Raw genomic sequence first — 13,087 nt, forward strand, 5'->3', positions numbered from 1 at the left:
CCTGTTTCCTCAGACTGGAAGCCTCTGAGTCCTCATCCAGAATGAATCTCGACTGAACTGCTGCTCGAAAGCCTGAAAGCTTAAGCAGACAAAAGTTTCTGGTTCCTGGTCTTCACACCTTATATACCTTTCTGCTTTCTGCCATCACTCCCTGGGATTAAAGGCTCACTTCTTGGGATTAAAGGCGTGTGTCACCATGCCTGGCTGTTTCCAATGTGGCCTTGAACTCACAGAGATCCAGAGAGATTTCTGCCTCTGGAATGCTAGGATTAAAGGTGTGAGTGCCACCACTTTCTAGCCGATGTATCTAGTGGCTGTTCTGTTCTTTGACCCCAGATAAGTTTATTAGGATGAACAATATTTTGGGGAACACAATACAACCACACTAGGCCATTACATGCAATGATTTTTACTCAATTCAAACCCTTCAATTCTAAAGTTTTCCCACCCCACCCCCACACAAAGTGGAGTCTCCACATAAGCTTAAGAGCATATGGCTCTTATGAATTGATTTTTAATATTTACTCTAAAATCTCTTTTACACACTCTCTCCATCTTTTTGCTTGCTCAGGTAGTTAGGATCTTGCTAGTCACTGACTCTGACCCCATTTGCTTTATTTGAATTTTCATTCTCCTCCAACCATTGCTAGTTAAAAAGCAATCGCAGCGTAACAAGCAGCTACCGACCCCAGATGCTCTTCCCTCCATGTCTGTACCAATAGATTATCTCCCCAGGTTATGTGCTAGATCACATGATCAGCCACCCTCACTAGCCTGGGACATGGGACCTTCCATAGGCTGGCCAGAAGAGCATTGTTGGTCACTAATGGCAGCTGTCTGGAGTAACAGGGGGCTTTAGAACAGGAAACCAAGGAGTGAATGCTGGAGAGAAAGTGAAGAAAAGGGAAACATAATGGCAAGAACACAGGCTAAAAGGAGTCATTCAGAGAAGAAGAAAATACTGCAAAAATCAAAGTAAGAGAGACAGAGCCCTGGACAAATGACGCCTTCGAAACCTGGTTTAAAATATCTGAGAACAATCTTGGACAGAGTGAATGTAAGAATAAACAGAAGGAGAAGAGCCATGTGTGTTGAACTGACGAGAAGTGGGTAGGAGGGCACCTGGAAACATAGCCTTCCATGTGAGGCTATGTCTTTTCTTTTTTTGGGAGGGGGTCACTTCTCTTTCCTGGAGTATGTATAAAGCATGGTCTTGTATAACGTTTGGAGAAAAGATGGACATAAGTGAATCAGTTAAAAATAATTGTATGGAAAGACTCTTCCCTTAGCCCTCAACTAGAGAGCTGCCATCTCCAGAAGACTGCCAGACCAGCCTCTATTCAGCCTGGTTCTTCAGCGTCACTGGAAGTGGATGTGCCCTGCAGTTAACCGGTAGCTAACGAAGTGCGGAAATGACTTACAGAGCCCCACTGAAGTACTTGGCAGTGACTGACCCCAGTGCTTTATTCCATTTCCCTTCTTCCTCTCTACCTGTCATCAAGGAAGGATAGAAGCTATTCCTTGTCCTGCAAAAGATGGGCTGAGTGGTAAGTCAGTCGGTCAGTCCAGCTGTAAGGTAAGTAGGCTTCAATATGATTGGTCCCCTCAGAAACTCATGCTGGAGTCTTATTGCCATTATGGTGCGGTTGGAAGTTGGGACCTTTAAGAGGTGACTGGGTCCTTAGGAGGGATGGATGGCTTTCAAGATGAATGGAAGCATCAGAAGGGCTTCCTCTGTAAGTGATGATGGGTGTGTTCCACGTTTGTCAGTCAGCTCTAATAATCAAATCCCATGTTGTTGTGGATCACTGATGCTTCACACCCCTATAGCCAATCGATCCATTATGTCCTCCGGGGCTAGGACCCTGCCTGATAGCCACCGCCTGTTGAGGAAGAAGGTGCTCATTCCCTCTGTACCCCCATTTCCACCCAAGGCTGGCATTCCTTATCAGTTAAGTGGACCCACCTTCCCTCCATCATTGGAACCATAGCTTCTCACATCTTAATTTTTTTCCTTGTTTGCATCTTCCACAAATAGCACCCACCACAGCCTCCTGCTTTTCACACAGTCCCCTCCTCAATGGGACATGAACATTTTAAGGACCCTGTTTATGCTTAGCTGAGCATTGTAGAATGTTCAATAATCCTGGTTCCCAGGTGCTAAAGGTCAAGAGGCCCCAAGGGTTGTAGCAATCTCTGATGGAGAACTAGTACCAATCTTGTCCTGTTGCGAATACCATCAATCAAATATGGCAAGGGCCTGCTACCTCTGGTGAAACCAGAGTCTACTGATGGGACCTGAAAATCTCTGTACAGCAAATATTCCTTGCCTGAAGTGTTTGAATATACATTAACAAGATGTCCTGGGAATAGGTCCTAGTTCCGTGAAATTAATTTCCATTTATAGATACCTTAGACATACAGCCTGAAGGTAATTTTATGCACTATTTTCAGTGTGCCGATATTCTAATAGCAACTGTCCCATCTGGACAGCTGTAGGATTTTCCACCTATGATGCCATGTCAGAACTCAAAACTTTGCAGATTGTAGAGCCGTTTGTTGAGATTAGCGAGGCTCAGCCTGAATTTGACATGAGACCGAGGGACTGTTTCAAGAAGAAAAAGTAGAACGCAAGAAAACTCTGCCCCCTCATTCGTTCCCTAATCAGTCAACCGCCTATTGTCATCCAGAAGTTTGCTATAGCTCGAGGTTCCAGCGCTAGGCCAGGAAACTTCCATCACAGGATGAGCTGGACAGATAGAAAAATCAAGTTTGCTCAGTTTGGATTCTAACTAGGAACGGTCCGTGTAGAAATATTGTTTCCAAAAAGTGAACATAACTTAAATGATCCTTTACCCTTGGCAAGAAGAATTATCTATACTTCATTTCTGGTTATGGGAAAGCTTCTCATCGCCCCAAAGCTGCACTTTTGAAGCCATCTATGAAGCATAGTACTTAATAGGGCAATGTGTAGTGGGTTTTTTGTTGTTGTTTCTTGGTTTTTCGAGACAGGTTTCTCGAAAAACCTGTAACCCTGGATGTCCTGGAACTCGCTCTGTAGACCAGGCTGGCCTCGAACTCACAGAGATCTGCCTGGCTCTGACTTTTGAGTGCTGGGATTAAGGGCATGTGCCACCACCACCCAGCTATGTTTTTAAAATTGTACTTAACAAACAAAGTAAAAAATAGGATCATGAAAATTTAGAAATATGATACTCATCTCAGCCTCATGTAATATATTTAAATAAAATAGAGTGAATAGAGTGGAGATGTGTTTTGTCAATCTATGTAGAAAACATATTTATGAAAATATTCTCAAAAACATTTGAACTACACAAAATGATAGGTCATATTTACTGAACTCATATTATGTGTTTTATGCCAAGCGTTTGACATCTTATATGAAGGTCGAATGTCCTATTTTGTGTGTGATGTCCCAATTTTAGCTCTGTGAAGTCTCGTGTCCTGAGAACTCCCCTAGGGTGAGCTAGGCTTACTGGCCTCTCTACATCTGCATCTCATCTCATCTTCAGAACAAGTATAAATAAAATGTATGTTGTGTACATGTGTTGAAATATCACTACATAAATGTATAAAATAATTACACTTCATACAAATTTTAAATATTTCAATGAAAATGTCAATGACCCTGATTTAGCCATTATAATACTATGTAAGTATCAAATGATCACTGTGTCTCACAAATTTGTACAATTAAAATATAATAATGACCAAAACAGTCCCCAAGTGCACGGCATAGGTACTGTAGCTGACCCCATCCTGCAGATGGGAAAATTAGGTGAGCAAACTGCCCCAAATTTTCCAGCCTAGTGAAGAGCAAGCTTGGATCTCAAATTCCTGTTGGTTTACATTCGTTTGCTTCCAAAGTCTATGTCCCTAATTATTCCGGTCTTGGCCATGAAGCCATGGGTCTCCTTATTTTATTGTCATCCCTGGGATCAAGTTATTCTATGGAATTCATTCCAAAAGAGCTATTTCAAATCTTCTGTCAAATTAAAAACAAAACAAACAAACAAAAAACAGTTACACAAAAAACTGGTTCTATCTCATTCAATATCAACAGACCATTGAAGGCACACTGAGTTTCCCAGAGCTTTGAAATGTTATTTTGAGAAATGGAAGGTGCTGACCTTGGAGAGAAAACACAAGAATACAGAGAAACCCGACCCTGTAAGGATCAGCGTTAAGAGGGACAGGACACGCCAGCCAGCAGCTTGAAGGGCAGAGCAGCACAATGCAGTGTGTCACAGGGTGCCCGGATGGGCAGTCCATCTCTCCAAAGCCGCAGAGGCAGAAAAGGACCACTCGCATCTCAGTGTGTGGGTCGAAGACAAGCACACAGCAGCCTGCTCTGGAGAGGAGGGCAGACAACTACCCGTCTCTTGATGAGCTGGGGTGTAAGGACGTTCTGGCATCTTTAATCCACCTCTCCTTTGTACTGCATTGGAAATAATGAGAGCCAGAGTTACGTCAGTATTTCCAAAGCCCTTTTACGTTCGGCCTCTTGTGTCTGGAAGTGGTTCACCCGGCTACTGTGAACCTGCCGGACTTTCTTCAAATATGAGTGCGATCACAAAAGAATGAAAGCAAAAGCAATTCACTATTTTGTCCCACGGACCAGCTCTAGAAACGAGAAAAGTTTGCTAACTCTGCCGAGGGAAAAGAGCAGAGTCTTAAATTTTATCTTAAAGGCCTTCCGCACTCTATTTTAAGAGGTGGCAACTGGGGAGGGGAGGGGAGACAGGAGAAGAGCTACTTTTAGCCCTAGCTGCTACCGCGGGGTAAGAGCCTTTGCCAGGAGGGCGGAGGATCCCAGATTGATTTGCTGCCAACTCGCTTCCACTTTCATTCCGTGAGTGGCCACATCTCACAGGGAAATTCAGCCCCCGGGAAGATCTGTGCTGCTCTGACACTTGGCAAGGATACATCAAACAGAAGCAGAGAAAATAAAAGACACAGACAGCTTCGACAACCCACATGACAACTCTGTAGACCCAAACAGGACAGAAGCAGAAAGCAGTGCGTGGGTCTTGTGCTGCGTTTACAACTGGGATGTTTGCAAAGGGTCCGTGCGCTAAGGGCTCAGCTCCCAGGCTGGGATCCGTTGGAAGAAGAAATGGGGCCTCACGGGAGGTTTTTGGTAACTGGAGGAATTCCTTGGAGAAGACAGTGAAAAACTGTTCCTCTTTCTCTCTCATGAGAGAACTATGAGCCAAACGAATCTTGTGTCTTTCTAAATTGATTTGCTCAGGCCTTTTGTTACACTAAAAGAAATCTTAACACACCCTGTGTATCAGCTAGCTTCCTTCCAAGTGGAAATGGCCAGTGTCAAAGGGAATTTGGATTTTGCATAATAAAGAAATACAAAATTCTAGGGACAGGAATCGTGCTTACTGTGCGAGACAGGAAGCAGCGGTGCATGGAGCCCTGTCTGCTCAGGGAAGGAAGCATAGGCCTCTAGGTTCTCTAAGAAGAAAGAAAAAGTCACTGTGCCTCACGCCTATTTGAAGACTGAATCTTTGATGTTGGCGAAGTCACTTAAAGGCAGGATTTCTAAAGTCTCTCTATGTGAAAAACCAGGGCAAAGGCAATCGTTCAAACTCAGCGGGGAGGGGGGGGGAGCTAGTTTGCCACTGAAGAGGGGACAAGTATCCTCTTACACAAAATAAACCTAAACCCCAGATTTCCTAAGGACTCAAAGCAATGTAATGCTGAGGAAATCAGAAACATCCATGCTTGGAACTTGATATTCTTCAGTTGAAATTTATGTATGGAATACTCTGATAGAGATGTCGAAAATGGCCATGTGTAGGATGCTCAAGGAATTATACAAGGGGATAGGTCCACTTAAAAAGAATATGTTACGAAACAAGTGGCACAAATAAGGGTAGCTGGGTAGAGAAAAGAACCCTATTAACCCCCCAGCCATGGCAAAGCACGCATAAGAAATGTCATAAACTTAACGCAACAGAAACAAGACCTGGCCTCTTCCTGTGCATTATTTCCCACAGTGCTATAGTTCAAAAGTGTCAAGTCCAAAATCCAGGTGTGTCAATGTGACGGAATTACGGGGTGGGGCCTTTAAGAAGAGACCAGGCCATGAGGCTGCTTCCTCATACAAGGACAGAGCGGGTTGCTGCATCTTCTCCTCCTGCCTTCCACCACATGAGGACACACCAAGACCCACACCAGATGCCAGTGCCTTGATCTCAGACTGCCCAACACCCCAAACTGTGAGAGATCAATTTCTGTTCACTATAAATTGTCCAGGCTCAGTTATTCTGTGATGGCATCAGAAATGGGCTGATAACACTGGACAGGCAAAATTTCAAGTTTCACCACGTCCAGGGTTGTTGAGGATTTAGGAAACATTATAGACTTATGGATATATTTATAAAATAAGTACAGTAAACAGGAAGAATACAAAAGTTCTAGTCACACTCAGGATAAAGATAGATAAATTAGATAAATTAAAATATTTAAAATTTTATACCTTTGGTATTTGCCTTAAAAATTTATAATAACCTATAAATAAATGATCAGGAAATATTTAAATTTTAATATCTTGAAGATCAGTAGCAAACAAAACAAGAGGTTGAACAGAAACTTTGAAAAATAAGTAAAGCATCATAAACATAGACACAGAGGGAGAAATCTAAATATTTAATTCTTATAAGTAAATGGATTAAATTCATCTACTATGGAACAGATTATTAGGTTATATTCTTTAAGTCAATCATATACTGTTGCTTCTGAGACACTCTTAAAACATAAAACCACCAGGCTGGGGTCCTGTGGGGTCCAGTGCACTGCCTGCTTGGCATGTGGAAGGCCTTAGGTTCAGTCCCCAGCAGTGAAAAAAAAACAAATAAATAAACTGAAACCCCTAAAAACCACACTACCACACTGAATGTACAGCAAAAAGATACAGTGGCGATAATATACTAGAAAGTGGTATTTCCCTTAAAACAGATTAACGCTAAAAGCTTCCAAAAGGAAGCAGGCTTCCATAATAATTTAAGAAACAATCCAATACAGAGAAACTATTAATTTTTAACTTGCAATTATATATATTTATAATGAAAAGTTACACAAATTTATGAACACAATAACATAACCTGGAAATATATGGAAAAAAATGTTGGATCCCAATTGCCTTTTGGTGTTGACTTTAATATGCCAATCTATGTTTCTACTGATCACCAAGAATAAAATACACATAGAATACAGGGTGTCTGACTGACAGATCACAAAGAATGGTGTCATAGGGACTCTTGTGCCTCGCCACACTGGATGCCTCTTACCTTTGTCCTTCAGGCTAGAAAGCATCCACTAGCAGGATGGCGTTTGTGTACACACAGTCCGTTCAACGCACAGGAAACGTAACCGTCAGTCACATGGAACCATCTATTTTTTTCAGACTGAAAACACTGCTTCTGGCATTTTGTGGGAACATCTAACCAACTAGTTGGCTAAAACAGAGACTTCCTGTCCAAATGTTGTATGTGAGAATCCAGCCTGGTACTGCATATCTGTATCATACCTGTTTGTCCAGCCTGAGAGGCTGAGAGAGGAATATTCTGAGTGCATAACAAGTCCCTATCCAAAAAAAAGGAAAGGAAAGAAAGGGTATAAACTATAAGTTAATACTGCTAACCAATATTTTAATCTTCTTTCCACCCTGTTATTTAGTAGCTGCCAAAGAGAGCAATGGCTATTGGTGAAAAATAGATTTTTGTTAAGCCTGAAGACTTTTTTAAACCGAAGGTTGTATCTCATTTGTTTCTAAAAGTCAGTTTTGACATGATAAGTTCTACTAACAGCAGTTTTCATATCATTAATAAGAGCATTTCAGGTCATTAATCAGAGCATTTCAGATCACTAATAAGAACAATAGGGCCACTCGGTGATGGCGCACACCTTTAATCCCAGCACTCGAGAGGCAAAGCCAGGCAGATCTCTGAGTTCAAGGCCAGCCTGGTCTACAGAGCGAGTTCCAGGACAGGCTCCAAAGCAACACAGAGAAGCACTGTCTCGGGGTGGGGGGTGGGAACAATAGGAATCCTGCTCCACTGAAATTTTAAAATCATTTCTTCTCTATGGTTGTTTACTGTTTAGATTGTATTTTAACACCTAGGTCTTCCACAGATGGGGATCCCCATCCCCTGTCCCCACCAGAGAATATTTTAAGCAGCAGCAGCTGTGCATTTACAGGAATCCGTTTCTGGAACAAGAGGCCTTGGCTATACCAGATGCTTAAGACCAATGGACAGGATGAAAGTGTTGTCAAAATCCCTGACCAAGGCCATTTTTTTTTCTTCCTCACATCCAAATTTTTCCCAGGAAGGGTCAAGGCCCTGAGGTGTTTTGTAACTATTTACTGAAAACATCCTTGTGAAGCAGGATAGTAGACTTCATTCTTTTTGGTCTAATGATGAATATGAGTGGAATAGCACTGTGTTAAGCAGAGCTGTATTTCAAAAGGTATATGAGGAATTCTGTTTGAACTCCTACTCTTTTCTAAAAGTAAGTTCTCAAGAAGCTTCCTGGGTGCAAATACAATCTTCTACTCCAGCTCCTCCGGCTCCTCCTTTTCTTTCTTCTTATCATATAAAATGCCACGCAGACCAGGTTCTGACCAGAAACAGAATTCTATTTCTCAAGAAATTTTAATGAGCGCACCGTCTATGAAAGAGTGGCAGAGACAGGGAATTAACAAGGGATGGAGTAGTATCCAGGACAAGAAGGTGAGAAGGCCACACCTTCTGCTGATGGGACCAGTGTTATAATCCCAGAGCCCCATAAGACTGGGAATAGCCCTGGGGAGTCTATCTTCTCGGGGACACACTGGCCCTGGCAAAGTCTGTCTGCTGCCCTGTGGAAGTAAGCAGAAAAAGCAAGCCCTGAGCTTGCTCCTGCTGTGAGCTACCTTCCCTCTGTTCCTCCGTGGGTGCCTCTCACTGGGTTAAACCAACTGGAAACCAGAGCAGTGTAGCCTTCTCCAGAGTGAGGTGCAGAAGCACCGAGAATGGGTTTGAGCTGATGGCAGTGGGGACAGTGACCCATGCAATCAATGTGTCAGATTGCATGCAAGCCTAATTCTAACTTTGCCCAAAGTGATAAGGGAACATGAACTAGATGTTTAAGGTAACTGCCTTGTGGTGGTTGACAACAAATCATTTACTTTTCATAGTGTTTGAAAACCTGAAATGTCAGGTAAGCCTTTGAATTTTATCTTAGGAAAAAAAAAGTGCTAACAGGAGGATGTATTGAATTTTCGTTTTTGAAGGAAAAAAAAATCCTCTTGTGGGTAGAAGGAAAGCGTCATCTGGAGGAAAGTCAAGACCAGACAAAAGGCCTCTGGCCATTTCGAGAGAACACGATTGGTTAAGTCATCACTCTGAGGGCAGCACTGTTTGGTGGGGATCAGATCGTGTCCCACTTCCAATCCTTCCCGAAGATCTGGTATCACACTCACACCTGTCAGCGTTCTTACACCACTATGCTGATCTGTGAGATCCAACTTCTCAAACAATCGTGTCTCGTCCTAGACTTCATGCCCCGAATGTCAGCCACGGACTTGAACCTCATATAAACAGACAATTTCAAAATCCCTTCAAGTGTCATGAAAAAGTAGCCAATGTCGTTCTCAGAGTTCGCTTGATTTCTGATTTTTTTTTTTACCCACTTCCTGTCTTCCCTGTTTTGACGTGACTACCAGGGGAGGCAAGATGGAGGACAGTGACGAGCCGTCTGCATGGACACAGGTGTCATCCACACTCTGAGTTCCCCTTCTATTCTTAGCCCTGGCCTGGGGCTCCTTGTCAGTTCACATTTGGTGCCTAGTGAACTGAAAGCAGCCACTTCCTCCACAGAAGGATTTAGAACGCACAGGATGAGATAGCAAATATTTTACATGCCATCAGCAGCTGCTGAGGGCAAGCTTCCCAAAGCTGGAATTCTTAACCACTACCAGCTCAATCTTGAGCCAAAGTGTCAGTGTGGGAGGACAGAGGCACTGGTCTAGTCGTGACAAGCGTGCTCTGTGTGAACTCAGATGGATGCGAGAGCTCAGGTGTCCTCGCTGGCCACAAGGCTATTTAAAACTTCAGTCCGGCAGACAGCATATGTGTGACACCTGCTATCTCTGCTTGGAAATCGTGAGGATTAAGACGGAATCCAGCAATTCAATGTTTTAGTTTCCTATACCTAACTTAGGAGACAATATACACTGTGGGTTAACAAATAAAACACACAAGTAATATACACAGTCTATGAGCAAAACTCCTGGTAGGGTTCAGTTTAGCTTTGAAAAACTGAATGAGATCTGTATTGGAACTTTTAAAAACTAAGATACATGAAAAGTCCCACTGATGTTTGGGGGAGGGGTAACAACTCCAGTGACTCCTAATTAGGTTTCAGACCCAGTTCCCCAGTACTACATTCTAACAGTCTGACTCTGTATTTACAAGGGTCCTCTTTAATTAAAATACACAGAGATAAAAGCTCCTCTTTGAAGTGGCCCCCCAACTCTTTCCAGCAATACAGAAACTTTTCCTGAAATGGGTAAGAACAGAAGCTCTTTACTGAACACGGCTATTTTGCCATGGATCGTACAAACTGCCTCTCTGGAATGTTAGACTCACCAACGAGCAATGCTGGGTCCTCCCTGGTACCCAACTATAGCCTGCTAGTTCTTTGGTGATTTCTGCTAGTTCTCTGGTGATTTCGGTGTAAAAGTAGCATCATTTCGAACTGAACAAACACATTTCAGGAACCTTCCTTTCTGACCACCAATAAGAAAGACAACCTCCACATACCGGCAACTGTGGATATGTTTTTAATCCTCATAAAAGTTACAGCAAACCATCTCAAAAGTTAAACATCCCCGGTGTCGCTGGCTTCCATCTTTCTCCTGTCATATGAACAAGAACCAATAAGGTTTTACTTGGTCCCTAGTGGATCCTTTACCTCCACCACCAAAATTCCATCGTGACAGAGGATGGCAGACAAATCCTTGGTTTCGATGCCATCTGGCAGTTTGTACTGTCTGGTGAAACTCCGGGATATAAAGCCGTGCTCGTCCATTCTGGTCCCATGCTGCGCTTTGATCAGCAGCCAGCCCTCGAAGGTCTGGATGATGATGTCCTCGGGCAGGAACTGGACCACATCCAGCAGGATCTGGAAGCGGGATTTGCCTTCTCTGGGTGGCGTCTCGGTGGAGGCTGAGTCCTCTGCAAGAGCCTGTGGCGTGCCTCTGGCTTTCCTCAGGTCCTCGATGGTTGGCCCGGGCAGTGCATATAAAGCATGATCCAGTCTGCAGTCTTCCAAGCCCCGAGCTTCAAACTCCTCCTGATAACGCACTGGGGTCTCTATGAGGTGCCTCAAGATGATTTTTGCCATAGCAGAGGCGACTCCGGCGTTGAACAGCTTCCCTTCGGTGAGTGTCCAGCCCCTGGCGTTGCCTGCGGACTTCGTTTATAGTCCTGTCCAGACAGCCGTTTAACTGGGCCTGAATCAGACCAGCACACTCACTCTTGTCTTTTCACACACACTGACAATGAATGACTATTTATAGCCGCCTCTCTGAACTGCATTTAGCTCACAGCCTGCAGAAGCCGGCCAGGCAAGGATCGCTCTTACAGGCTCCGTTAGCCCTGGTAGTCCGGTCTGCCTTGCTCACCCCAAGAGACGAAGTAGAAACCAGAAGCAGCTCTTGAAGATTTTTAGGTGTGGCCTCCCTGTAAACCATGAAGTGTGTGCTCATCTCTGAAGGAGCTAGTTGGACCTCTCCCCTCGCCTGCAAATCCCAAGCAGAGGGAGAAGATTCTAGCTGTGGTTTATGGGAAATAAAGATACACACACACCATCAATTTCAAACAGCGAATAAACTCTACGCCCTTATCATACACCCTTCTTTTTTCGTCTTTCGTGCTTAAGGGACATCTGAGCCATATCATCCGGTTGTTGTACATTTGACTCAGCAAAAATGAGACGGGATGACTGGAAGAGTATGCAACTTCGGATGGGGGTGGAGAACCTTCGTGCTAGAAATAGTCATAGCAGAGCGAAGAATGTCAACCCTTTCAACTATTTCATATTAAAGTTCAGAAAACCTAGGATTGATCTAGTCAATACCCTGCTATTGAATGGGCAAAGATAAATCACGTGTCCTTTCTCAACTAAAGCACCTTAAAGAATGAGGAAGCTGCTACAGAAGATCCCCGATATATGTTAAGTAAAAATAAAGTCTGGGTGCTGGTCAGGGACTCTACCACTGAAATAGGTTCCTACCTCATTGCCCAGCTCTGGCTTGCGGGCTACTCGGTTTACAGCCCTGCAGTTGACTCGATGACTCGACACTTGGCTACACCAAACGCAGTCTAAATTGATTGTTTACATCATCGTTACTTTCCGTAAGAGTTCTAACAGTTGATGTGAGCCTGTCAGCAGGAAGCAAGGACAACTGGTTGCCAACCTGTTTGTTCCTAACTACCTTAAGAGTACAAGTAGGCTTCTCCTGAACTTGGTTTCCTGAATTCTCAGCAGAAGCCAAATTACTCTCAGGGAGGCAAAACTACAGTGTTTATGGAAAGAGAGAAAGTGGTGGAGAACAGGGATATAGGTGGAGAAAGAGAGGGTAGATAAAAAAAAAAAACTCACACACTGCATGATGTACAGTACAATAGTTTGGGGGTCTCTATAGATACACACACACACATACATACATATATATATATACACATATATATATACACATATATATGTAGAGAGAGAGAGACAGAGACAGAGACAGAGAGACTGAGACAGAGACAGAGACAGAGAGAGACATGTAGTCAGAAGGTTTCTCCGGTTCTGCAGTCAGGACCCGCATCCCACAGCCACTTGGTCCCAAATAAACACACAGAGGCTTATATTATTTTTAAACTATACGGCCTAATGGCTCAGGCTTTTCGCTAGCTAGCTCTTACATCTTAAATTAACCCATTTCTATAAGTCTATACTTTGCTATGTGGCTCGTGACTTACCGGTACTTTTACATCTTGCTTCTCCTGGCTGCGGCTAG

The 13,087-nt window shown here is 43.5% G+C and overlaps 1 protein-coding gene across 1 annotated transcript; it reads right to left on the reverse strand.

The window, feature by feature from the left end:
- Positions 1 to 10,845: 10,845 nt before the first annotated feature.
- Positions 10,846 to 12,323, reverse strand: Hspb3 (heat shock protein family B (small) member 3). Its single transcript, XM_052742828.1, has one exon. The coding sequence runs from the start codon at positions 11,422 to 11,424 to the stop codon at positions 10,966 to 10,968; it is 459 nt and encodes a 152-aa protein (XP_052598788.1). The 5' UTR covers positions 11,425 to 12,323; the 3' UTR covers positions 10,846 to 10,965.
- Positions 12,324 to 13,087: the final 764 nt, after the last annotated feature.

The sequence above is a fragment of the Peromyscus californicus genome, unplaced genomic scaffold (assembly GCF_007827085.1).
Source record: "Peromyscus californicus insignis strain IS unplaced genomic scaffold, ASM782708v3 Scaffold_18__1_contigs__length_77618521, whole genome shotgun sequence".
NCBI lineage: Eukaryota > Metazoa > Chordata > Mammalia > Rodentia > Cricetidae > Peromyscus > Peromyscus californicus.

Excerpts from the sequence above, each read along its gene's own strand:
- Hspb3 (XM_052742828.1), bottom strand. The coding sequence starts at position 11,424 with ATGGCAAAAATCATCTTGAGGCACCTCATAGAGACCCCAGTGCGTTAT.